The sequence below is a fragment of the Paroedura picta genome, chromosome 1, assembly GCF_049243985.1.
Source record: "Paroedura picta isolate Pp20150507F chromosome 1, Ppicta_v3.0, whole genome shotgun sequence".
NCBI lineage: Eukaryota > Metazoa > Chordata > Lepidosauria > Squamata > Gekkonidae > Paroedura > Paroedura picta.
The window spans coordinates 27,617,633-27,645,140 of record NC_135369.1 but is presented as its reverse complement, the minus strand read 5'-3'; the positions used below and the strand labels follow the sequence as shown (position 1 = coordinate 27,645,140).

The 27,508-nt window shown below is 48.3% G+C and overlaps 1 protein-coding gene across 1 annotated transcript; it reads left to right on the top strand.

Annotated features, from left to right (window-relative positions):
• The first annotated feature begins 426 nt into the window (after window positions 1-426).
• Window positions 427-24,706, top strand: ADGRF3 (adhesion G protein-coupled receptor F3). The gene is made up of 12 exons (XM_077349748.1): window positions 427-619; window positions 6,186-6,335; window positions 10,064-10,270; window positions 10,831-11,055; window positions 12,725-12,934; window positions 13,507-13,650; window positions 14,136-14,332; window positions 16,754-16,945; window positions 18,459-19,226; window positions 20,078-20,704; window positions 22,912-22,953; window positions 24,466-24,706. Exons 1-12 carry the CDS (start codon window positions 427-429, stop codon window positions 24,544-24,546), a joined length of 3,036 nt encoding a protein of 1,011 aa, XP_077205863.1. The 3' UTR covers window positions 24,547-24,706.
• The last annotated feature ends 2,802 nt before the right edge of the window (window positions 24,707-27,508 follow it).

Genomic DNA, 27,508 nt, shown 5'->3' with positions numbered 1-27,508 from the left:
GATGCCAGTCAGTTACTGGCAAAATGTCAGGGACTGAAACTACCAGGCCACAGCCACACGGTCTGTAAAATCCACAACAACCAACTTCACTTTGCTTTGCCTCCAAGAACCCAGCATGATTCAGTTCTTAAAATGCACAAAGTAAGGGTTTTGGAGTGGGCATCATGGTATGTCATATTGCAGGGCACATGCCTAAGAGACTGGGGACCCGGCTTTGTGGTCCACAGTTCGTTCTGTGCTGCGGAAAGAATGCAGTTACCCAAATTCCTTATTTGGCGGATTTTCACAACACCATTCTAGGATTCCCGAGGGGCACCCCAAACAGAAGCTGTTGATGAGCAAACCGGAGTTTGGATGCAGCACCAGTAGAGATTGTGTGGCAAGATACGGTTTTCAGAGACAGGGAGGAGTGTGATTTGGGGTGAGATGCAGCTGCTGAAGTTCTTCGTTTTTGGAAATGCCGTGGTATTAGCCACTTCAAAGATGTTGGTGTCAGAACCAGTTTTTGGAGCAGCATATATGACTTCACAAGGCACAGTCATCCAGAGTCTGGACATGTATGCTTTGGATTTCTCAAAGCCCTTCTTGGGGGTCTGGTCCCCCAGCCAGACTTCACACAGTATGGAACCCTTTATAGCAGGGGTAGTCAACCTGTGGTCCTCCAGATGTTCACGGAATAAAATTCCCATGAGCCCCTGCCAGCAAATGCAGGGGCTCATGGGAATTGTAGTCCATGAACATCTGGAGGACCACAGGTTGACTACCCCTGCTTTATAGTACAGTCTCTAAAGTCTGGTGTTTCATTCATTTGTTTGTTTGTTTTGGATTTATACCCCGCCTCTCTTGACAAATGTCGCCTCGAACTGGCTTACAGAATAAAACAATAAAACAGAATAACCCATAAAATCCCATTAAAACATTAAAATAGCATTATCCACAATATCAAACAATTACTGTTGTGGTATAAACTCATGTTCCCCAAACCAACTCCGCTGATCCCAAGCAGGGAACAATACCATGATCCCGCTGGTGTAACTCTGAGTTTTGATCTTCTGTGTTCATGATAGAAACACTTAGGGCCATTTCGCACGGCTTCAAAGTAGCAGAATGGTTGCTATTTGGAAACGCTACTAATTTGCCATAACCCACGACGTCGTAGACAATCTGCAACAATCCTGAAACCAATCAGCAAAAAGCGCTTCGTTGTGGCGCTTTCAGGGGAATCCAGAAAAGTGGATTCACCCTCCGGATAGCGATACACTCCTGCAACCAATCTGCAACAGTAGCGCTAAAGACCTGTGCGTTACCATTGTTGCTGGTTCTTCAAAGTCCCTCCCCCTAGCTCTCTCCTCCAAACTTCCGGCGAAGCGATCGCCATTTTTTTTTCTCCGAGCGAGCGGGGATAAACGCACCGGCGAGCCTCTTTCTGTTTAGAGGCTTCCCTGGCTTCAGTCCTTCACCTTTAGTCACTAAGCACAAACCACTGAAAAGCCCGTTTGCTGAAATAAAGTCCCTTTATTTTTTACAAATAAATTCAGCCGAAAATCGGGCCCGTGAGAGGGGGGGGGGATTTTTTTTTTATCACTCGAGGCAGCGTGCAAACGATCATACAATCAAACGAAAGCTCACATTAGGCAGCTGGATGGGTCTCTCCATAGCAACGAATCTACCTAGATTCGTTGCTATGGGTCATTTTTTTTTTTTAAAAAACCTTTCTTAAAGGGAAAGGGGCTGTTTGGGAGCATGCTAACGGCTGCCCATTGGCTGCTTGACGGCCAGGGGCGGGACGAGCTTGGCAATAGCGCTTCCTTTCTAGCGATTTCTGCCGAGACCGGAAGCCTGTGGGAAACGCTAAAAAAACGCAACTGATTCCACTACAAAGGCAGGTATGCATAACGACGAATTCCACTATTTTAAATGACGATTTTTCATTCCGCAAACAATTTGCAACAAAGATCCCTGTGCGAAAAGGCCCTTAGGATAGTGCGAGACCCCAATTCGTAACTCTGGCTAATCCCCCCCCCCCCCCAGGCCTCAACCAAATGCCACTAGCATAATGCAAAGCCTAGGTCTGGGGCAGCTAGCCCCAGTATCTTAATATTAATTTCTCTTGAGGGCAACTTTTTTTTTTAAGTTAGTACTAAAACCAAATTTAGGACTAGGTAACAATGCACGTCAATTTGTCAGATATAGTCAGCAGCCGCTTCCTTTGGGATGCAGTTTTTTCAGCATCGTGACTATTTGTGTTTGGTTTTACAAATAAGGCACCAGGGAAAATAAACAGGGAGCTGGAAAACACCTTCAGCCTCATATCCTTGCCTATTGGATCTTCTCCAAACCCTGCTCCTTGGGGATTTTTCCAGGCCCAGCCCCATGAGGCCTGCATACAAATTCAAATCCAGTCCCATTTCTGCATCCTGCCCAATTTGGGTTCCCCCCCTGAACACACACGCCTTGGGTTTCATTCTGGCTGGGTCTTGGACTTACTGTCACATTCATTTGCATCCCTGAGCTGGAGTCAGCCCCAGCTGGGTAACATTCCGTGTCAGATGACTGGGGGACAGACTTACTGGAGGGCACTCAGGCACGATGCTCCCCGGTCTGGTTTTTGTGTTTCTAAGTTTCTTGCCTCAAATTTTGGGATCTGTTCTGGAAGGAGCTGAACATGGGGTAAGTCTCACTTCTCTCCCTAAACTTCTTTGGCCATCCATCTGCCCTGCTTCCAGCTCACAGCTTTAACCTTTGAAATACACCTTCACCCACCTGCTTTGACTTCCTTTGGCGCACTAGTGAACATCTTAATTAAGTAGGATGTTGGGTAAAATGTGGCTGAATCAAACCTCCACCTGACCCCTCCCCCCCAAAAAATACTTTTTGCTATGATTCACTCTGTGGAAGAATCTTACTCCTACTCAGGTTGTGGCAGGTTGTTGCTGGTCAGAAGTTCCTTATTCTTACTGGATAAAAGTTCTGGAGTGGATTGAGGGCTGGGGAGATGGATTTGCTTTCTCTAGATCCGAGGTCCCCAACCCCCGGTCCACAGACTGGTACCGGTCCGTAGATCTGTCAGTAACGGGCTGCGGTTCCTCCTCGTCCTCCTCCCAGCTGTTGCCTCAGGGGCTGCCCTGGCACTCTGCCACTGGCTCACATTTGGTCCTCTCCGGTGGCTGCCATGGCTGGGGCTCCCCCTCAGCGTGGCACTGCGCAGCTGCTGCTGGCAGCACTCCCCAGTGGGTGGCGGGAAGTCAGGGGCGCCGGCAGGAAAGCAAGTGGAGCAGGGGCTCAGGCGGGTAGCGATGTCCCTTGGCAAAAGACTACCCCACCTGGGTCTCAGTAAAATTGTCAAGCATTGACACCACCCAGGAGTTTTCAAGGCATGAGACAAGCAGAGATGGCTGAGCACCACCTTCCCCTGCAGACCCTTCGCTGGTCATCTCTCTTCCAAGTACTGACCTTGCTTATCTTCTGAAATTTGACGAGATCAGGTTCTATCAATCCGCCTTCCCTCCAAAAAGGTTGCCTACCTCTGTTCTAGCTGCTACCTGAGACTGCCATATTGATTTGAGTGCGCCTAAGAGAGAAGGAACCGTGGGGTGGAACTCCTGAGACAATGGTTGCCAACCTCCAGGTAGTACCTGGAGGAATCCTGGAATTGCAACTGGTCTCCAGGTTGTGGTCTTAAAGGTGCTAATGGTCTCAAAATTTATTCTGCTGCCTTAGACCAACACAGCTCTCCAGGTGACAGATCAGTTCTCCCGGAGAAAGCAGCTGGTCTGGAAGAATATCACTCTGGGGTGCCTCCCCTCCTCAAACCACATCCTCCCAGACTCCACTCCTAAAATCTCCAGGAATTTTCCAACCCAGCGTTGGCAACCCTAACTGAGACTTGGCTGAAGTCAAAACAAAATGCCAACTCAGAAGGTATTGCCCAGTCTCCATGGCAGGGTCAAACGTGCACAGTTAATTTCAACTTGGTGGCTTTTGTGGAGTAAATCCACTCTCGTGTGCAGAGCTAAAATATAACGCACAGCTTTTAACATGTTTTTAGCTAGTTTTCTGTCATGCAGAATACCCCTTGGTCTCATGTCTGTCCACCCCCTTCTGCTTGCTTTGGACTGGCGATGAGTGCCACGGAGAGGGCATCAGACCTGCCAGGAGCCCTGCTGCCCCTTCACCGGAGACTGAGTTTTGCATGCAGACGGGCATTTCCTCTCCTTCCCAGGAGCTGAGCAAAAACATGTAAATCTGAGGATGTTTGCTCCCACAAGTTGACACAGTTGGGGATGTTCTGGTGTTGGAGGGAGAGCTGCCAGCCACGAAGTGGCCACTTCCATGTGGGGCCAACAAGAAAAGGTGAAACACACTGAAACCTAAAGCACTGCCACAAACCAGATCCTCTTCTGACAATGCTTAAAATGGCCTTGCATTTCGTTCCGCAGAGTTCTATGCATTGGGATCTAAACATGCCTGGAAGCCATTTTCTCTGTCTGGGGAGTCCTGCCACTTATCTTAGACATTTAGTGCTTGGTCAAAGTTGCCTTATATAGATCCACCTTGTTGGTTCATCTACCTTGAAAACCAGCTTGGTATAGTGGTTAAGAGCAGTGGCTTCTATTCTAGAGAGCCTTTTCCCCACTCCTCCACATGCAGCCAGTTGGGTGAGTCACAGTCTTGATAGAGCTTTTCTCACAGAGTAGTTTCTCTCAGTCCCACCTACCTTACAGGGTGTCTGTTTTGGGGAGAGGAAGGGAAAGGCAGCTTGGATACTCCTTTGAGTAGTGAAACACAGGGTATGAAAACCAGCTCTTCTTCTTCAACTGGTCATGCTACAATCTGCACAAATAATGTGCTCGCAGTTCCTGTTTTCTCTTGACCTGATCATCCCGCACTCTTGAAGAACTGATTTGTTCATCACTTATAGCAGCCAGGGTAGAGAGACTGTTTGTACAGTTGTCATAACTGGTCGTCACATGGGCAGCCAATCAGTAGCCGCTGTTGGCACACGCTCAGAATTTACAGGATCAAGAGGGATTGTAATTTTCTCTGCCTTCTGTGTCAATTGGGAAGGCAAATTTATTTTATATTTCACATCAACTCCATCAAGATAATTAATGGGAAAGACTGGGAAGACTAATTTACTACAAAGCGTGGTCCCAATCAGAACCTATCCTCCAGAATTTGTTTCGTCTTTTTAGTGTGTGAGAAGTTCACCAAAGGATATTGGTTCCTGTGATCCCTCAGTCCGAGTCAGAAGAGCCCCTGGTGAGTAAAACTAGAGACTTTCAAGAGAAAGGAATAAATCAGGGTTAAATTGGGGGTTTGAGAAAAGTGGACTCTAAGGCATCTGAATGTCTCCCCTCAAGTGGGTGGCCACGCTTCTTTTAGACAAGGTTCTGCCCCAGGAAGAAGGGTTACTTACCGAAAGTGTCATTTTCACACTGAGCTAGAAGAGCCCACAAGGGCTATCCAGTCCAGCCCCGCACCTTCTTGAGGACTTAAAAAACACATATACTCCTGGTAGGTGCTCTTTCCTCCCAAAAACTCCCACAAAGGAGACTCCACCACCTTCTGAGGCAGCACATGTCATCTACAAACAGCCCACACTGTCAGGAAATGCCTTCTAATATTTAAGCAGAACTTCCTTTCCTGTAATTCGAACCCATTGCTCCTAGCCCTTGTCTCTAAAGCAGCATTAAGCAAGCTGGCCCCTAATTCAGCATGTCTAATTTTCACATAGTTAAACACAGCTACCCTATCACCCCTTTCCCGTCTCTTCTCCAGGCTACACAAACCCAAGTCTCCCAACCTTCCCATGTAAGGCCTGGATCCCAGCCCCTCAAGCATGCCAGTCACCCTGCTCTGAACACGTTCCATCTTGTCAATATCCTTCCTGAAATGGGACACCCAGAACTGGACATGATATTCCAAATGAGATCTAACCAATGCAGAAGAGAGTGGTATTATAACTTCTCTTGTACTCCTACAGGGAACACAGAACAGGTGTATCCACCTGGTTATGGATGCTAGGATGAACATAGCACATTTTGGCTTTATTACACTGATCAAAGCTTTATTAATGAGTCTTTATGAGAGATCTCTGTGGCCTTCTGCCTGAGAATCTTACACCCTCTGCCACTGAGCCACTGCCGTAGCTCCATTTTGCACGTGTGTGTTTGCCACTTCAGGCCTTCGTGGTACTGCCTACATCAAGCTGACTTCCGTGGCCTCTGCTACCGTGGACTCGGCTCAGGCTCAGAGCACACTCACAACGGTGAGTGTCCCCCGGGCTCTTGCTGGCACAGGAAGCACCATCCTCAGCCTTGCTGTGACTACAGGTGAGTAGCTGACAAACCTTGCGACGGATGCCCCTGGATCACCTTCTATCCACAGCTGTTTCTTCCCCTCTAAAGAGCTCCCCCTACCCTCTCACAAACCGAGCCCTTCATCTTGTAGTTCTCAGTCTGAGTCTCCTGATATATTTCATCTCCTTGCTTTTGTCAGTTTTGCTGTGCAGTCCTGGAAGGGGGGAGGCACTACAAAGTGGGTTCTGATAGGAAATTCCAGGCATCCGGGGCAGCAAGGAAGAATACAGGGAGGAGCTTAAAGGAGCGGGAGACTGTGGTGTGTGTGTGTGGATCTTTCCCTATCTATGAACCCTGCTTGTGTTCTTCTAAGACGTTACCTCTGGGGCCCCCACCCATTTTGAGCCTTCAAGGATGTTTGGGATTCCGGTAAAGAGTAGTGGGCACAATCACACAATGGCTGCCTGAGGAGATGAAGCCACGCAGACAGGAGAAGCTCAGCTGCAGGGGAGAAGAGCAACACTTGTACAAAATACAGGGGAAAGAGGAGTGTGAGAGAATAAAACCACCCCTGGGGTGGCAGCTGCCACTGAAACAATGTTATTTTAATCTGACCAGCTAATCTGGTCTCCAGTGGTCAGTCAGAAGCTCTGAAGGCGTGGGCCCCAGTCAGCCCCACCCATTTTCGAAAAACACTTGGTGGGAGCCAGACACATGCTGGTGTGAATGGCACCACACTCAGGACCCTGCTCTGTGTGTTATCCCCTTCAGTCCCTGATTCTTAGGGGCTTTTCGCACACCTTCAAAATCGCACAATGGTTGCCAATTGAAAACGCTACTGATTTGCCATTATGCACAACGTCGTTGACAATCTGCCACACACCTGAAACCGATCCGCAAAAAGCGCTTCCTTGTAGCGCTTTCAGGGAAATCCCCAAAAGTGGATTCACCCTCCGGAAAGCGCTACACTCCTGCAACCAATCTGCAACACTAGCGGGAAAGTTCTGTGCGTTACCATTGTTGTGGTTTCTACAAAGTCCCTCCCCCTGGCTCTCTCCTCTGATCTTCCGGCAAAGCGATAGCCATTTTTTTTTTCTCCGAGCGAGCGGGGCTCAACCCACCAGCGAGCCTCTGTTTAGAGGCTTCCCCGGCTTCAGTCCCTCCCCAGAGCTGTTTAGTCACTAAGCACAGAGAAGCCCGTTTGCTGATGTATTTTCCCTTTATTTTTTACACTGTTTTCGGCCGAAAATCGGGCCCGTGGGGGGGGGGGATTTTTTTTTTTACTCAGGAGGAGCGTGGCAACGATGAAACGACAGCTCAAACACACCTGCCAGCTGGATGGGTCTCTCTGTTGCAACGAATCAACACAGATTCGTTGCAATGGGTGTGTTTTTTTAAAAAAAAACCTTTCTTAAAAGGAAAGGGGCTGTTTGGGAGCATGCTAACGGCTGCCCATTGGCTGCTTGACGGCCAGGGGCGGGACGAGCTTGGCAATAGCGCTTCCTTTCTAGCGATTTTTGCTGAGACCGGAAGCCTTTGGGAAACTATAGAAACGCAACTGGATTCCACTACAAAGTCAGGTATGCATAATGACGAATTCCACTATTTTAAATGGCGATTTTTCGTTCAGCAAACAATTTGCTGTAAGGATCCCGGTGCAGAAAGCCCCCTACTCTCTCCCTCTCTCCTATTAGAAATAACTTTGTGGTGCTTCCTCACAAGTCACTTTTGGCTTAAGTATATCCTTCAAGAAAACTCTTCAAAATACAACCGCCAAGCCAGGAGAAGTGCTAAAATTGTTATGGCGACAGCCACTAAAGCCATAGCTACTTTGACGTCCGTACTTCATCCCTCTCCTCCACCACCCCATTCTTTTGTTGCAATCCGGGCTTCTGTCTCCAAAGAGGGTCTTTTGAATTGGTTTATCCTTGAGACTGAATGGAGAGTCCTGAAGAGGCAGAACGGGCACTACCACTTCAAGCTTAAGGGGGGGGGGGAGGTCACACCTTTGTTGCTGTTCCCTTAAACTCCCTGCAGATAAAAGGCTTAGTACATTGGGCTGAAAGGTGGTAGGTAGCTCAGCCCTTTGCATGCGGTGCTGATTTCCCACTCTCAAAAGATTGTTAGTGTAGGCTAAAAGGCTCCCACATAGAGGATGGAGCAGAGATGTTCTCTCTTGCTCCAGAGAGACAGACCAGAACCAATGGGATGAAATTAGTTCAAAAGAACTTCCGTCTAAACATCTGGAAGAAGTTCCTGACAGTGAGAGCGGTTTTTCAGTGGAACAGGCTTCCCCAGGAGGTGGTGGGTTCTCCATCTTTGGACATTTTTAAACAAAGGTTGGATAGCCATCTGGCAGGGAAGCTGATTCTGTGAAGGCACAAAGGGGTGGCAGGTTACATTGGATGAGCGATTAGGATGTTAGTGTCCTACACAGTGCAGGAGGTTGGACTAGATGACCCAGGAGGTTCCTTCCAACTCTATGATTCTATGATTCTATGTCTGCAATCCAAAGTGGTTCAGTCCTTGGCACTCTACTACTTCATCTGTAGACCAGGTTCAGTTGACCCTCTATATGACTGCATGCCAGACTGGGCACCTCTAACCCGACTCATGTGCTGTATTATTTTGGCCTTTAGTGGAAGAGGCAGGGGTGGCCAAACTGTGGTTCTCCAAAGGTTCACAGATTACCAGTCCTCTGTGACTAGGAGGGCATCTGAGGAACTAGAATGCAAGATAATTATACTGTGCTGCCTCCTACAGGCACTCCAGGTAAGTGGTTCAGGGGCTCCTGCTGGTGGTGAAAAGTGCCCTCAAGTCCAGCTGACTTATGTTGAACCCGTTGGGTTTTCAAGACAGGAAACTTCCAGAAGTCTTTGCCCATTGCCTATCTTTGCATAGTGACCTTGACTTCCTTGGTGATCTCCCATCTAAGTACCAACCAAGAATGATCATACTTAGCTTTTGAGATCTGATGAAATAAAGCTAGCCTAAGCCATTCAGGTCAGGGCAAGTCTTGGCTTATAGAGCAGTAATATTTTTGACTCCTTTTAGACAGGATGGTAATGAAAGTGCTAAAAGAGTATAAGAAAATTTCACACCGTTCCCACCAGGATAGCTACATTTCTAACCAAAATGGGGAGATGAACAGAGCTTGGGAAAAATTAAGCATTGTGAAGAGGAAGGAGCCTGAAATCAGAAGTGGAGAAGAGAGTCCCAGTTGTCATAGAATAGAATCATAGAATCATAGAATCATAGAGTTGGAAGGCGCCATACAGGCCATCTAGTCCAACCCTTCTGCTCAACACAGGATCAGCCCAAAGCATCCTAAAGCATCCAAGAAAAGTGTGTATCCAACCTTTGCTTGAAGACTGCCAATGAGGGTGAGCTCACCACCTCCTTAGGCAGCCTATTCCACTGCTGAACTACTCTGACTGTGAAATTTTTTTTCCTGATATCTAGCCTATATCGTTGTACTTGAAGTTTAAACCCATTACTGCGTGTCCTTTCCTCTGCAGCCAACAGAAACAGCATCCTGCCCTCCTCCAAGTGACAACCTTTCAAATACTTAAAGAGGGCTATCATGTCCCCTCTCAACCTCCTTTTCTCCAGGCTGAACATTCCCAAGTCCCTCAACCTATCTTCATAGGGCTTGGTCCCTTGGCCCCAGATCATCCGGGAGAACGTAGGTACCCAGTGCTCCAAGGCTCGTGAAATTCCGCCCACCTTTCTGTTCTTCCCTTCTTTTTCACTCCCCACAGAGTGTGAGCCATTGCAGAGAAGTAGCCGGAACTGCCGCTGCCTTCCAGGGTATTGGTGGAACAACAAATTCTGCGCCACCTTACAGGACTGCGAAGAGGGGGGCATCTTCCAGGCCGTGATCTCCCTCCTGTTCTCCCCTTGCCAGTGTCTTCGCTGGACTTCTTCAGACATCGGTTACTGCCAGTCCCTCTTCTCAGCCTGGAAAGGTAAGCCCCCCTGGGCTGCCCCCACCCACTGACATTGTGAAATGGCCATTGACTCTGTCAAAACTTGCTTAAGCTTTTAAACTTAATTTCTCTTTCTGTTAGCAAAATAAAAGCCTCTTTTATTTTTGAAGTATTTGTTCCCCTTCATTCTTCTGAGTGTTGAACTGAATCTCCACCTCGATAGTCATAGCACTAAAGATCTTGATAATTACTACCCCACAATGCCTGTCTCTGTGCTGTGCCAGCAAGGGGACACCTTGGATAGTCACGTGGTTTGGACATGCAACGTGATTTGGGTAACACCTTCCCCCCTGCATAATTTTTCCAACCTGAAGCAGTCCCAGAGGGAGCTATTTGGGGCAACCTACTGTCCCTGGGATTCACATGGTTTCCCCGACAGACTCAATAATCTCTCTATAGGATTCCATACGGTGGGAAGGAGAGATGCTGGGCAGGCAGGACACAGAGAAAATATAGAGGCTGTTTGTAAATGCCCCCAGGTTTCGTCTGAAGCCCCCCATCCCCCCATGCCTGATCCACACCCTCTTTCTTCATTGCAGTCTCAGGAAGTGCTACTCTGCCCCCCAAGCTAGCCTCTGTGGGAGCCGATGCTGACCTGACTCTGTCCTTCAACTTGGCGGAAGGAGCCACTAATGTGATGTGGTACTTGCTCGGTCCTGAGTCTAGTGAGGCCAAGGAGATTCGTATGGGCACGGAAGTGACGCTACTGCAAGATGGCTCAGAGTTTGTGCTGAGAGTCTCCTCACCCTCCCCGGACTGGGCTGGTACCGTATTTCTCCTCTCTTTGGCTTTCTCTAAGGAATGAATCATTTCAATCTAAAGGCGAGGCTGGGGCAAATGCATCTGAAATTCAACAATTCCCTGTGCTGCTCTCATTTGTTATCTTGGACACTACTCCACCAGTCAATTTCCCTGCATCTTTCCTGTGCAGTGCCCCTTATCAGCTTTTTCCTCCCAGACTTTTAAAAAATAAAGCAATTATTACTGCACAAGGAACTATTATTGCACTTAGAGCCATCCAAAGGAACCTTTCTTAAACTGTCCAGCTTCTGGGCCTAACTGCCTACTGGCTACAGCCTGGAGGGATGGTTTTGCTTATGTTTCACTTAAGTTTCTCCAGCTTGGTGTAGTGGTTAGGAGCGCCACATTCTATTCTGGAGAGCCAGGTTTGATTCCCTGCTCCTCCTCCACATGCAGCCAGCTGGATGACCTTGGGCTCACCACAGCACTGATGAAGCTGCTCTAACCAAGCAGTGATATCAGGGCTCTCTCAGCCTCACCCACCTCACAGGGTGTCTGTTGTAGGGAGAGGAAAGGGAAGCCAATTGTAAGCCACTTTGAGCCCCCTTCGGGTAGAGAAAAGCAGCATATAAGAACCAACTCTTCTTCTAAATCCTGGGAAGAGCCTGGTTTATATTCTGATTGTTTGGGAGACTGCAGTGTTAAATCTGTGGGTTCAGAGACCAGGACACTGGAAGTTCATTTCAGCTCTTTATTGCGGCCCCAGCACGACAGGACAAGAACCAAAACTGAACTAAAGAAACCCCCCAACCGACTCCTACTTATATACAAAAGCCACACAATAGATCTTCCCACCAGTGCACTGTCACTTTAAACTGACTGGATCCAGCAGACGGGATCTAGCTGTGCACTGGTCAATTACAGTGCAGTTTTATGGTCCTGCCTTGGACCTCAAGCTTGGTCCTCAGCAGAACTACTGACACGACATGCAGATCAGTCACAAACATTTTGCAGCAGTCCTAATTTTGCATTCTTACGAACTCTGATTTCTTTCTGTTTCTTAAATTCAGAGGGTGAATCCACTTTTCCCGATTTCCCTTTAAGCGCTACAACGAATCGCTTTTTACGGGACTGTTTCAGGAGTGTGGCAGATTGTGTGCGACGTCTTGCGGAACTGCAAATTAGTAGCGTTTACAATTTGCAAGCCTTCTGCTACATTGAAGTTGTGCGGAATGGACCTTAGAATTGATCTCTTCAGGGATAGGGGAAGCTCAAACTTCTGTTTATGCAGTCAAAAGAGGTGGGGCTTCAGGTTTCTCAGTGAGAGAGGGTTATTGAACGATTGAACCCCGAGTGCATTATGTATTTGTAACAAATGCAAGGGAGGGAAGGTAGCATGGCGTCATCAAATCTTGGAAACTAAGAAGGGCTGGTCCTTGCAAAGGACACCATCAAGGAAGGCTGAAGAGGAAAGCCATGGCAAACCACCTCTCCAAGACCTGGGATTATTTTGGACTAGGAGCACATCTAGCAGAACCCAAAAGGCCAGCCTAGGTGTCCTTCTCCCTCCCTAAATATGTGTGTGCGCACACAGACACACACAGAGAGTTCTGTCACCCACATAAGAGGTCAGTGCTCAAGGGCAAAGGGCAGGTGCAAACCGATGAGAGTTCCTCTTTGTTTATCGCACAGGAGAGTATATCTGCCGCTATTGGAATGGCAGTGCCCTTCTGGAATTAAGGCAGGAGGTCACGGTGCCCCTTGTAGCAGCAGACATTGTCCAGACCCCATCTCAGGTCTCCATGAACTGCAGCTCCCCAGACAGAGTGTTGCTCCAATGCTGTATCCGGAGCAGAGGGGCCGCATTGAGTGCATCCTGGAATCCTGGAGCTCCAGAGCCAGGTGGGTAAAGGGGAATGGGGGGGGGATGCCTGGATCTCTTCAGCCTTGGGTGTCTCACCTGGGGGATGAGCACCTGAACAAGAGATTAAGATTTGGTGTGAAGTGAGAGGCATCTTTTGCAGTCCTGCCTGATAAAATGTGACCACAAACATTCCCATTTTGCAGCCAACTAGGTTGTCGTTTTGAAATTAAAAAGAACCTTCTACCATTTTTCTCCCACACGCTCAAATTACTTCCTCATTCCATTGAGCATGGGATGGCATAGAACCATAAAGCTGGGAGGGGCCATACAGAGCATCTAGTCCAGCCCAATGCAGGATCAACCTAAGCAGGGGTGACCAAACTGTGACTCTGCAGATGCCCATGGACTACAATTCCCACGAGCCCCTGCCAACATGTATTGGCAGGGGCTCATGGGAATTTTAGTCCACGGGCATCTGCAGAGCCACAGTTTGACCACCCCTGGACTAATGCACCCATGACAAGTATCTGTCCGGCTACTGCTTGAAGACCACCAGTGAGGGCGGTCCTTAGGCAGCCGATTCCACCGCTGAACTCTCCTTTCTCTTCAGTTAACTTGGTGGGCACTGAAGACCCGCTCTGCCACTCCCTTAGCCTGGATTCCTGTCCCAGTGGCGACACTGTGTACCTGTGCACGTTCGAAGGCGGTGAGCTCGGATCCACACAAACCACTGTGACGGTGAACGTGATTCAAGGTAATGTGAGTGACCGGGGAGAATGGAAGCCCCGGGTGTGTGTTTTTAAAATTTCTTACTTTTTTGGCAAATATCTAGAGGGGTAGTCAACCTGCGGTCCTCCAGATGTCCATGGACTACAATTCCCATCAGCCCCTGCCAGCAAATGCTGGCAGGGGCTGATGGGAATTGTAGTCCATGGACATCTGGAGGACCGCAGGTTGACTACCCCTAGCCCACTTTGATGCTCATACGGAAGGGATTTTCCATTAACTTGTTTAATCCCAGCTTAAAGTCATCTACTCCTGAACAACAGTGACTTTCATGATTCGATTTTGCCTCTTCTGCAGCTGAATGAGTTAGTTCAAATAAATGCAGGGACGCTAAGCTGTATGTTCACAATGCATCATTTGACTCTCTGCGAAGTGTGTGCATGTACAGGTAGAATGCACACCTGTAGGAGTGCAATCACCGTGTGCTTGTGCTGTGCTTTTGTTGCGCTGCAGACGGAGACCTCTTTTGCCCTGGTGACAACCTGCAAGGCGGGTGGAAAGTAACCAAGGCTGGCCAAGTGGCTGAGCTCCTGTGTCCGCAGGGCAGAGAGGGGATGATGCTGCGGAGCTGCTTCTCCAATGGGACCTGGGGAGCCGTTCAAGATAACTGCACAAGCAGGGTGCTGCTCTCTGGGCTGCGTGAGGCTCAGGTAAGAGAGGGTCTCTCTCCTTGCCTCCTTTGGGTCGGGGCTTCTTGACAAGAAAGGGCTAGCTAGGCCCCACCACACACTGTGCAGTGGGATGAAAGGCACAGAGACCGGAGTTGGATGAGGGGATGGAGGAAGCAGGCAGGAACGAGCAGGGTAAGGACAAGGAAGGCCAGTCGTGGAGCGGCTGGGACCTTTCAGTAGCCATTTATGTATTATAACTCATTGCATTTTATTTAATTCATGTATTTATTTCATTCATCAAAAAAAAACCTTTCTTCTCAATAGGGACCCAAAGCAGCTAATGCCATTCTCTTCCAGTCCATTTGTATCCTCACAACAACCCTGTGAGGTAGATTAGGCTGAAAGAGAGTGACTGGCTCAAGGTCACCCATTGAGCTTCAAGGGCATGACTGGGGGGTTCAAACCTGACACTCTAACCCAGGGGGAGTCAAACTGCAGCCCTCCAGATGTCCATGGACTACAATTTCCATGAGCCCCTGCCAGCAAATGCAGCAGGGGCTCATGGTAATTGTAGTCCATGGACATCTGGAGGGCCGCAGTTTGACTATCCCTGCTCTAACCACTATACTACACTATCACTCAGTGTCTTGAAACCTTCATTGGCCAGAATATTCCTTTCACCCAGGCTCATTAGGCAGGCCATGCATAAAAAAGTGAACTGGGCTTACATTAGGGTTGGGAAAAACCTGGAGACTTTGGGGGTAGAGCTTGCAGAGGCTGGGGTTTGAGGTGGGGAGTCTAATGCCATACAGGCCACCTTTCTCCAGGGGAACTGATCTCTGGCCAGTTTCTCCAGGGGAACTGATCTCTGCTGTAGGGATGCCACTCCGCAGGTGGGACCTGGGAATCCCCTGGTTTTTCAGCTCTTCTCCAGGAGACAGAGATCAGTTCTCTTTTGGAGGGTGGGACCCATAACATTATGCTCCACTGATTTCCCTCCCCATCCCAAATCCCACCCACCCCCAGCTCCACCCCTGAAATCTCCAGGTATTTTCAGCCCAGAGTTGGCAACCCTACTCTGTTGCCTGGAGATGAACTGTAATTTCTGGGGATGCCCAAGTCCCACTTGGAGACTGGCATCTCTAGCTTACACCGAAAGGAGGAGAAGCTTCATAACAAAGTGACTTGGAAAGTGACTTGGGCTCCACAGTCTCTTGGCCTGAATGGGTAAGGATTCAGTCAGTCTTTAACTAAGACAGTGGTTCTCAACCTTGGGGTTGGGACCCCATTTAGGGTCACCTGGCCCCGTCCCCGGGGTTGCCAAGTTGCCCACTGCCATGGTGGCCAACGGCGGCGTGTGGTGGCATGGTGGGTGGCAGGCGGCGGCGGCGGCGGCGGGTGGAGGTGGGTCGTGGTAGTGGAGGCTGCCGGAGCCATGGCAATGGCTGCCTTCATGCAACCTCAATTGTTGTGCGCATGCGAGCACACATGCATTTCTAGTGCCCCACTGTACTGTCTGCTGTGTCCACTTTTTGCCAAAGCCCCAACAGCTGTCATGAAAAGGCTGAACGCAAGGCTTTCCATCTGCATGACATTCGATTATGGCTGCATTTTACACTCCAATAAACTGTGGTTTGAACAAATCCTGCTTTATTAATCTAATTCTTTTTTTTTAACTCCCCCCCCCCATGGGATATTTCAAGTTCTGTAACACTGAGTTGCATAGGAATATACCCCTTTGTCCTTTTTAACTCCCTTAATTTTGTCTAGAAACGGGCATGAATCGCATTTTTTGTGGCCCGGTTTTGTGGTTCATGGCTGAACTACAAACCAATATAAACTGAGAGGTTGGTTTGGAAACCAAACCAGTATGTAGAGGTTCATGACCCCTGCTTTCTGCTCCCTGCCACTTTTGGTGAAGAGCAGAAAGTATGGGCTTTCCTATTAAAAATGGCATTAAACAAGGGTTTTAATTTAACCCTCTGATTTCTGCTCTTCGTGAACCACCACAAATAGCTGTAAAATTAATGGAAGTTCATGGCAGCTCTTCAGTTCATGAACTTCGATTTGCAAACTTAATCGTGTCAGTCTACATCAGGTTTTGATGACCCTGGAAGGGTTGCCCAAATGGGTGTATATATCTATATCTATATCTATCTGTCTGTCTATCTATCTTTATTAAACATTTATTTGGTGCTATGACCATATATGTTTATATCAACCTGCCTCCCTCCCAATGCCCAGTAATGGGCCTGGAGGTGGTGGGAAGGGGAGGGGCTCCAAGTGGTTGTGTCCACAGCTATGCTTCCCAACCATATTCTGCATAATTGTACCATTTCTGGGGTTTCTAGAAGCCTGAAGGATATTTCAGGGGTTTCTCAATGGTAAAATAGTTGAGAAAGGCTGGTCTACCTTATGATATGATTCTACTGACACACAAACATACATCCTGCTCTACAGTTAGTGCAGGCAGGGCTGGGCAGCCCTGAAAGTGAGATCCCTTGGATGATTGAGTGGCTGAAGATGGAGATGAAGCCCAGCCAGAACCAGAGTATCTACCCTCCTGACCTCCTGGCCCTGGTGATGACCCTGGACATCATCTCTCAAGTGGCTGTGGATTCCAACATGCAGCTAGACATCAGTTCTGTGACTGTAAGTATCCAGGGAGGATCCATGGAGGATCTTTACATGTCAAAAGAGCCAGGTTCAGTCCCCAACATCTCCAGTTAAAAGGATCAGATATTAGATTACGAGAAAGACCTCAAGAAGGTCCTGCAGAATGGCTGCCAATCAGAGTAGGCAGTAATGACCTTGATAGAGCAATGACTTGACTCAGTATGAGGCAGTGGTTCATGTGAAGTGACCAGTGAGTGGAACATCTTCAGTAGTGTACAAATATCGTCCTCCCAGTAAGGAAATCCAGCATCTACCAGCCCAGGCTATCATCTCAACCCCTGCTCTGTATCAACAAGACTCTCAGAGGCAGCTGTTTCCTCAGGGGAGATAACTGTTGTCACAATAAAATCCTCCATCTAGCACCTTATTTCAGTAATCCTTGCAACTGTTTTGCAAGATATTATCTGTATTATCGCTATCCCCAGATGGCAGAAGAAGGGACTGGACCAAAGTGATTTGCCAAAGGTCACCTCAGAAGTCTATGGCTGAGCTGAGATGTCTCATGGCTCTTAAGTACCACCGGTTCTGCTGGGTCATGTGTTTGTTAAGAGCAGATAGCAGGGATTTAAAAGGTGTTCTAGTTCAGCAGTGGAATAGGCTGCCTAAGGAGGTGGTGAGCTCCCCCTCACTTGCAGTCTTCAAGCAAAGGTTGGATACACACTTTTCTTGGATGCTCTGGGCTGATCCTGCGTTGAGCAGGGGGTTGGACTAGATGGCCTGTATGGCCCCTTCCAACTCTATGATTCTGTGATTCTTGTCTGCCTTGGATTACTAGGACAGTAGTTCTGTGGCCTCCTAAAAGCAGTCTACAGTGTTACTGGGATCTACGTGTACAGGGGCACTCAAGGCCTTGCCTCTCTGGGATTTAGAGTGTTTCCATCAACTCCTGCAGCTATGGCCGTGTAGGGAAGACTGATGGGGGGCCAAGATTTCCACCCTCCAATGGAATCTCTGCCCTCTCAATCCCACCAGTATATAACAGCTCCTAACCTCAGGAAGGGGTGTTCTGTTGGGGGTTGGAGAGTTTAAGGAATCAAGGTTTGTTGTGTGCATGATTCAACAGTTTGTGAAGAATATCCTATAGGGGGAGATGTGTAGTTAGCATGTTTAGCTGAAGAACTTCGTGGTATTTTTCAGATTATCTCCTCCTGATTGGCTCCATTAGAGACATCCAGACAGTCATCTGACAGAAATGCTGATTTTATGAACTTAGGGAGACTGTGAGTGGGTGGGCAGGAAGGGATGTACCAATATTTGTCTCTTGGGGCCCTTCCTTGCATACCCAGGGAATTGCTAATTGCCGCTATGGGATGATAGGTGAATTTCCTCCAGACCAGGCTGAATTCTGGAAATTGGTGCGGAGGGGATCACTTGGGCGTGAAATTGGGGTCATTTTGGGTGGGCAGATGACCTAGAAGATGACCTAAACTAGATGACCCTGGAGATCCCTTCCAACTCTATGATGGGGAAACTATCCTTTTGTTTTTAGGACTTGCTGGATGCTGTCAACTGGATGTTGGACTTGGACACCGAGACCATGTGGCCTGAGGTCCAGGCTCGGAGGCAGTCAGCAGGCTCCATGTTGTTGCAGGCAACGGAAGACCTCACCAGCCTTCTGGTACCCCCAGCCAGTCAGTTCCACTTGACCCTCCCCAACCTTGAACTCCAGAGCGCCATATTTAACTCAACTTGGGTTGATGACTTCACCACAATCTTCGACACGGATCCTCCGCTCCACTCTCATATCTCCAAAGAAGAGCTGAAGGAAGTGGTGCAAAGAGAGCACAGCATCGTCATCACCAGCCTGGCACTGAAGAATATGGATCGCATCCTGCCAGGACATGATGGTGCGGGCTCCAGCCACGCCCTTGGTAGTTTAGTGATGTCAAATGCCATCATGGCCCACAATGGGAGTGTGAGACAGGCCAGTATTGAGATGATGTTTGGCCTCTGGAACACAACCCGCAACACTGTGGAGAAGTGGACTGCCCAGTGTGTTTTCTGGAATCGCAGCTTGCATGCAGGGATGGGAGGCTGGTCTTCCCAGGGGTGCCAGACTTCCAGCACAGAAACGGTTAGCAACTGTTCCTGCCGCCACCTTGCTTCCTTTTCCGTCCTCATGTCCGCCAACCCTATCAGGCCTCTCAGCTTCGCCTTGACCTTCCTGAACAACTTTGGGGTCTGTGCCACTATCCTAGCCCTTGTTACCAGCCTGATAATCTACGGTCTTGTCTGGACTTCCGTGGTGAAAGACAAGGTTAGAATCTCTAGATTAAAGGCAAATAATTATCTTGTGCACATTTTGAAAGCGCGTGTTCAAACACACACAATCCAGCACTTGAGCTAGCTCCATCCCCAACCCATAACACAACATACACAATCCATACCACAGTGTGCTATGAGCAGACACCAGTACAGGGGAAATTCCACACAAAGAGTTCTGAGTGGCTCAGACAAGCAAGCCAAACTGCACACTACCAATGAAGACAAGCCCCCTCTCTCTTATCCCTCTTTCCTGGCCCAAATTAGGGTCCCAGATCATGAGCATACCCTGCCAGGCAACTTATTCCAAGGGAAGTTTTGTTGCAAGAATACAAGTAAAGTGCTCTAGAAGCTTATTCTAGACACAGAGGAGCATTTGTCTATCTTGTTAATACTAGGGCAGGTGAAAGAAGAAGTCCAGAAAGAGACAGAGAATTAATAACTCCTTTTTAAAAAGATCAGGACTCTCACCTAGCAAGCCTTTTGACAGAATCCAGGACCATTTCCCTCAACCCAACCCTTCTTCCTCCAATCCTATCACTGGTTTTTAGGGTAGTGAAAGATGCTTCTTTCTCTCAGGTCTACCTCCTGTAAAACCCTACCCAGCAGTTTCTTGCTTAGTCAGATATACACAGTATATCCCACAGATATACACGGTAGCCACATCTTGGGTGTGTGAAGTTCTGTACACAAAAAAGGTGACCCACAAATGCCCCAAAATAAGCTTCAAAGTTGACATGGCTAAATCCCCTCCAGAATTCCACAGCCACCTCAGTCAGGGATGTTGTTTTGGTGAGCATCTGGGTGAATGAGCTGTCATAACAAAAGCCTTCTTCTGATCCCCAGGTCTCCTGCTTCCGCTACACCACCCTGGTCAACATCTCCTTCTCTCTGCTGATGGGGAGCTTGTGGTTTCTGGGTGTCTTCCGGCTCCAAGCCAGCCACGAGAGCAAGCTTTGTGTGGCTGTTGCTTTTTTCACCCACTTCTTCTACCTGGCCGTGTTCTTCTGGATGTTGGTCAAGGCTGCCGTGCTTGGCCACCAGCTGATCTTTGTCTTCCATCACCTGTCCACCAGGTCTGTCCTGCTAGCCATGGTGGCCGTAGCCTACGTCTGCCCTCTAGTCCTTGCTGTGGCCACGGTGGCTGCCTTCTTCTCTAGGCAGAGCTACCTCAACGAAGCCATCTGCTGGCTCAGTTTCCACAGCAAAGCGATCTACACCTTCTCGGTCCCACTACTGGTCACTGTGATTGCCATCTTCTTAATCCTCTTTGTGGCGCTGCTCAAGTTCCTGAGACCATCGGTGTTGGAGAGGCCTCAAGGAGAGGAAAAGAAGGCCCTGCTTGGCATGTTCAAAGCCCTGCTGATCCTCACCCCAGTCTTCGGGTTGACTTGGGGGCTGGGGGTCTTCGCCTTGACATCTGATGCCTCCCAATCTATCCAGTTCGCATTTATTATTCTCAATTCATTACAGGTGCGTAGATGCTTGTTAAGGTTCCTTGGGGATTGTACCTGTGGGAATGGCGTTGTTTGCCAGTGCATGTCCATGCGTGTGATGCAGACAAAAGCTCGGCTCGTACAGCTCAGTCCATTTCTGCTGCAATCCTTTGTGTTTCTTGTTGTTTTGCTCCTTCTTTTCCTTCACAACCAGGGATACACACATCTGAATTCACAACAGATGTGGTGAAGTGTGCATAATACCATGATTCTGGCCCCGTGGGAAAGAGGACTGAACAGTAATCTTCAGTCTGGTTCCCACCTGGGGATCAAAAGCAAGAGGACAGAACAGGAACTAAGTCAGAGAGCCTGGGGCACGGCTGACCCACTCAGAAAACACTGACCTTTCTTATGTCCAGAGCTGGATATATGCATAAACTTAACCCTCCTAGGGCTTATATTATGAAGGGCCTTCAACTTTTCCTAGCGTTTGTCTTTTCCAGTGGGTACCAATGTTTGATAGCCTCAGGCTGGTAATTTTAGTTTCTTGGGGCATGATTTGATCCAAGACCCACTTACTTGTCTTTTTGGTGGTCCATGGTCTCTGCAAAACTCTGTTTGCAAACGGATCAGCTTTCTCCACCAGCTTCCTTCATTTGGGTGTTGAACAGCCGGTGAAAGCTTGATTGAATTGCTGATGGGACGTGTGTCATCTTGGCTTATTCCTGCCACTTATGATTTTCTTTGTGGGCATGAGTGTTGTGTTGGTTGCCAGATGTCTTTTAGGACTCCCAACTTCGGCTTGAGAATTCCCTGGGGGTTTGGAGGCCCTGGCACAGCACCTTGGAAGGGCAGAGTATGGGGAGAGGGAGGGAGCTCAGTGGGAATATGTTGGGAGGAGAGACTTTACCCTCTGAAGCTGCCTTATTCCTGCAGAACTGACCTCTGTAGTCTAGAGCAGGGGTAGTCAACCTGTGGTCCTCCAGATATTCATGGACTACAATTCCCATGAGACCCTGCCAGCGTTTGCCTCGCCTGGAGTATTGCCCTCCTAATGTCTTTACATGCTGATGTCTTGTAAGCATGCTCCGTGAATTGAGGCTGTGTGCAAAGAACTGCAACCTTAGCTTCACTGCAAGAAAAGGCTGAACATGGGCTTAGGAGCAGAAGACACCAATGAGGCAGATTTTCAAGGGACGATGTGAACAATGTGAAATGGGCTGCCTAAGGAGGTGGAGAGCTCCCCCTCACTGGCTGTATTCAAGCAGCAGCTGGACAGACACTTATCCTGGATGTTTTAGGCTGATCCTGCATTGAGCAGGGGATGGACTAGATGACCTGTATGTCCCCTTCCTAGATGACCTGTATGGCAGAGTGGTAAGGCAGCAGACATGCAGTCTGAAGCTCTGCCCATGAGGCTGGGAGTTTGATCCCATCAGCTGGCTCAAGGTTGACTCAGCCTTCCATCCTTCCGAGGTCGGTAAAATGAGTACCCAGCTTGCTGGGGGGTAAACGGTAATGACTGGGGAAGGGAATGTATTGAGTCTGCCAAGAAAACACTGGAGGGCGTCACCCCAAGAGTCAGACATTACCTGGTGCTTGCACAGGGGATACCTTTACCTTTACCTATGGCCCCTTCCAACTCTAGGATTCTATAATCAATTTTGGTCCAAGTTTTCTGGCCAATCACACAACTGGGAGCTTGTTGCAGCTCTTTAGACACTGGTGTTTTCTCAGTTCTAATTAATGTACCCCCTTGTCTGCATGTGAGGCAGGGGCAAGCACAGGTACCTTCCCAGTGGGCTGTAGTGGTTAAGAGCAGTGACCTTTAATCTGGAGAACTGAGGTTGATTCCCATTCCTCCACATGCAGCCAGCTGAGTGACCTTGGGCCATTCACAGTTTCTCTTAGAGCCCTCTTAGCCACACCTACCTCACAGGGTATCTGTTGTGGGGAGAAGATGGGAATGGTGCGATTCCTGTGGGTAGTGAAAAGTGAGGTAAAAAAACTATTTTCTTCCCATTAGATTGCTACAGCATGCTCAGACATATTTTGTAATTGCCCTAGTTGATTTTGGCTTTTTGGAGATTTGCAATTTAGTTAACAGTCTTAGTTATTTTTTAAAAATTATCCTATACTTCTAAGCAGAGGTTCTTGAGGCAGCTTACAAAATCTTTTTTTAAAAAGGCTTTAGCAAATAGCTAGTTTTGCTGACCACAATATAATTATTCTCCTCCCATCCAGGGCTTCTTTGTCCTGCTCTTTGCCTGCCTAATGGACAAGAAGGTAAGCATGTCCCTGCCTCACTGGCATCCTCGTGCTCTCTTCCTTTTAGCAAGACAGTCTCATGGCAGCGGGAAAGGATTTCAAATTCCAGGAAGGGGAATTCCTGGAGATTTGGGGCTGGTAGCTGGGGAGGGGAGAGGAGAGGAAGACATTGAGCAAGGTTGTGTAGCCATAGTCTAGAGCAGGGGTAGTGAAACTGTGGCCCTCCAGATGTCCATGTCCAATTCTCATGGAAATTGCAGTCCATGGATATCTGGAGGGCCGCAGTTTGACTACTCCTGCTCTAGAGTCTGCATACCCAAACTGTCCTTCCCCTGCAGGAGAACTGACCTATGTAGACCAGTAGTAACTCCAGGAGCTCTTGAGGCTCACCTGGAGGCTAGCAACCCTAAGTGGCCAATTCCAAGCACAAGAAGTAGGGGAATTGCTAACTGCCTGATCCTGCATGAGTTTGATGCTGTCTAGAAGGATTTCTTCCTGCTCCCCTACATCATCAGGATGCTTTCATGGACCTCCCAGCTCTCCCACATTTTGGTCACTACAAAGTTTTGGAAAAGATAATAGGAAAGCTTGGGTGGTTCTTGTGTGAGTGGGAAAGTTCGTATGTTTTTGGTCCCCACCATAGGGCAGCCATTTCCCTTTGTCCCTGCAGCATTCCTTCAGTATCATTATAATTCCCAGCTTTCATACTTAAAGTAAGTCTCTTGACCTTTTCAGTGTACAGTTCTAAGGGGAAAGGCATACAACTCTGCAGCATTTTAAAAAAAATGAAAGCTGGGAATTTAGAGAGCCTGATATACCATGTATTATAACCATAGTCAATCGGCAATTTTTAAAAGATCTGGGAAAGCCATAGCAGCAGGGGATCAGCCACTGCCAGTGAATTGGGGCAGGTCACAGGAAGCTGCAAGGAAAATTGCCACGTGGGAGCCCTGTTACTGCTCCGCTGTATTTGCAACATTGGGGAAATCACACCAACCTGCCCCTGTGAGGAAAACACACCACAGGTAGGAAACCCATAGATCTTTCCCCGCACCAGTGCCACAGTCTACAAACGCAGCAGTCCAGACCTGAAGCAGTAGAACAGAGAGCATCTAAAGGACAGGTGAGGAATTGCATTGTTAAATGCTCCCTGCAGGTAGAAGACGAAGCCAGGAGAGAGTGGGTTGCATTAGAACCTTTCTATGTTTTGCCTCTATACTCCACTTCAATCCTGTTGTCTCCGCAGGTTAACTACTGGCTTTTGTTTTAAAATTATCATTTCTCAAACAATATTTGTGGCTTTCAGAATTTAAGTTTGGTTGTTTTAAGTTTAAGTGAATCCATGCATAATTGGCAAGGACATACGTAGCTCCTTTGTACCAAAGTGCCCCAGAAAGGAAGGGGCAGGTAACTACTAAAGGGAACCTGTTTAGACTGCAAGAACACTGCAAAAGAAAAAGAGAAACCATAGCCAGAAACCTGCCTTTGTGTTCCTCTGTTGGTGCCCAAGATTACTGTGTTTCCTTGCAGGTGAGGGGTGCGCTCCGGAAGCGTCTGTGCTGCTCACGCACACATGGGATACATTTATCTCAGGTAAGCAAGATGCAATAAAGGAAACCTCAGACCTGAGACTGGCTGCTAACAATAGGCCATTTTGGAGGACATTCATAAGGTTGCTGTAACTCAGAAGTGACTTGATGGCACAAAGGGCCTGCAAGACGGAGCTCTTCCGCCAGGTGTTTGGCTGAGGCCGGGGTAGTAAGATGGGGTCCCTCCCTCTGTAGCCCATAGCCCCCAGTAGGCCAAACATCACCTGTAGACATCTACCAGGGCAATATGACTGTTATCAGAGAGAGCCAGTTTGGTGTAGTGGTTAGGAGTGTGGACTTCTAATCTAGCATGCCAGGTTCGATTCTGCAGTCCCCCACATGCAACCAGCTGGGTGACCTTGGGCTCACCACGACTCTGATAAAGCTGTTCTGACGGAGCAGGAATATCAGGGCTCTTTCAGCCTCACCCACCTCACAGGGTGTCTTGTTGTGGGGAGAGGAAAGGGAAGACGATTGGAAGCATCTTTGAGACTCCTTTGGTTAGAGAAAAGTGTCATGAAAGAACCGACTCTTCTTCTTATCAGAAGGCTTTCGGGTGCAAGGACTCTTTCTTCTTCCTTTATGTCAGGGGGTTGGGGGTGGCGAGGGGCTGTGCTCCTGGCAGCAGAATTCCATTGCAAAAAGCCTGTCTTGTTCAATCGTTTCCCCTTTTATTTCTATTTGTTTTCACAGAGCAAGAGTGAATTTACGAATTCCAGGTTAAGCAACTAAAGAGGTTGGAAAGCTGCAAAGAGGAGGTGTGTTTGTGCATGCATGTGAGATTCCTGCTTTTAAAAATACGCAATTCCCTCTGCAGAGAGTTTTTTGAGACTCAGAAACCTTGGGAAAGGACCACTTGCAAGGAGCTGGGATCTAAAAAGGCTCAATTGAGAAAACTGCATGCCCTGTCAAGACCCTGCAACAGTAATGAGGAAGAAGAGGGCTCATTCTTTGCAGCTGCTCTGGGTGGGAGAACTGAGAAGAACCATGAGCTTCTAAAGAGCAGTTCAGAAGATCATCATACATGGATGGCAGACTCCCCATGGCCTAATCTACAGCCCCTGCTTGAACAGGCACAGAACAGCACCCTGTGCCTGTTGCCCACCCCGGTTCCCCTAAATCCTTGCACTATTCCCCCACTTGCTTGCACAGTTTGTTTTTTCCCATGCAGTTTGGGCTTGAGCACAAGGAAGACCAGACCTCAGCTCTGTAGAGGTACTGGGTAACAGTGCTCCCCTCTAAGCTGTGCATGTGAGCGGCCAGACATTAACGCAGGAAACCCCACCCAGCAGCAATCTACAGGGTTCTTCACTGTCCATTGCCTGTTCTAAGATTACAGCAGTTATATTTAACATTTAGATTTCTATAAGATCCTCCCAGCAGACTGGTTCAGGACATGAATTGCTCTGGTCAGGTGTGTGTGTGTGTGGGGGGGAATTAGAAGCTACTTTGCTGGGTAAGGATGGCCAGCTGCACACTCTCCACTAGGGTTGTGCACTTCGGCTCGGTTCGGCTGCCTCGGCCACTGCAGCCCCAAGCAGCACGTAGGAGGCTGCGGTGATCGCTGAGGTGGCTGAAGCAAGCTGAAGAGCACAACTGTACTCTCCACCTACAGTTTGAAATGGTTGTGAGGGTAAACCTTATCTGCCTCATACCAGATGCAGAAAGCAGAGCTCCTTAGCAGAAAGGGTGGGAGAGAATAGAAAAACCATTGGCCCCTTGCTCAGTTTAGGAATGTTCAGCCTGGAGAAGAGGAGGGTGAGAAGGGACATGATTGCTCATAGAATAATAGAGTTGGAAGGGAACTCATGGGTCATCTAGTCCAACCCCCTGCACTATGCAGGACACTCACAACCCTATCGCTCTTTAAGTACGTGAAAGGTTGTCAGAGGAGGGCAGGAAAAGGTTCCTGGAGGCAGCAGAGGAGAGGACCCACAGTAATGGGTTTAAACTATGTGGAGAACAATATCGGCTAGATATCAGGGTGAAGATTTTCACAGTCCGAGTAGTTCAGCAGTGGAATCAACTGCCTAAGGGAGAGGAATGCGAAGATGACTGTAAGTGACTTTGAGCCTCCTTCGGGTAGGGAAAAGCGGCATATAAGAACCAACTCTTCTTCTTCTAAGGAGGTGGTGAGCGCCCCCTCACTGGCAGACTTCAAGCAAAGGTTGGATACACACTTTTCTTAGATGCTTTAGGATGTGTAGGGCTGATCCTGCGTTGAGCAGGGGGTTGGACTAGATGGCCTGTATGGCCCCTTCCAACTCTATGATTCTAGTTCCATTCCTGTTATTACAGTGGCACTTCAAGAGCTTCCAAACTCTCTCACATTTCCTTGCTTCCAAATAAGCAAAGGGAATGGGAATGAGGGGGTGGCCACAAGAAGAGAGCATCCAGGGGTAGGATGACACAAATACAAAGAGGAGTCAGCGCTGCTGAGTGAAATTAATATACAAAGGAAATAGTTGAGGAGAAAAAGGTTCAAACATCAATTGGGGCTGATCTATCAAAGACTGGCCCATAAGGGGCTTTGCTTGCATGTCTAATAAATATATCACATGTAAATTAAGGCGAGAGAGTTTGCAGCTGGATCACCTTAGCCTCTGCTACAGCCAAACGGATTGCATATCAATAATGGGAAGATCCCTTTTAAAGCATGGTGGGGCTAATATTAGCAAGCCTTCTCTCCATATTGCTCAGTTTCCATTGTGTTAACTGCATGTTGTAGCTGCTGAGCAGAAAGTCAAGAATGCTTTCTTGTTTTTTAGCTGGACAGCCTTGCGAAGAAGACTACGGACTGGCAGAGCTGCTTTTCATGAAGCCTTCCTCGGACAATGGGCCCTTGCTGATCAAGAGAGACTTTTGGAAGCCAGCAGTTGTATTCCCCCCCTCCCATTCCAAATGTAAACACAAATATTGCTAAGAATCACCACTCAGGTCACAAGAACTGACACACGAAGGCTTGCTTAACCCAGGCAGAGAGG

What these genes read in the sequence shown, in the direction of transcription:
- ADGRF3 (XM_077349748.1), top strand. Translation starts at nt 427, where the DNA reads ATGCAGCTGCTGAAGTTCTTCGTTTTTGGAAATGCCGTGGTATTAGCC. An exon ending in CAGCCTTGCTGTGACTACAG is followed by an intron (nt 6,336 to 10,063) that starts GTGAGTAGCTGA and finishes CACTCCCCACAG; the next exon opens with AGTGTGAGCCATTGCAGAGA. An exon ending in TCCTGGAGCTCCAGAGCCAG is followed by an intron (nt 12,935 to 13,506) that starts GTGGGTAAAGGG and finishes CTTTCTCTTCAG; the next exon opens with TTAACTTGGTGGGCACTGAA.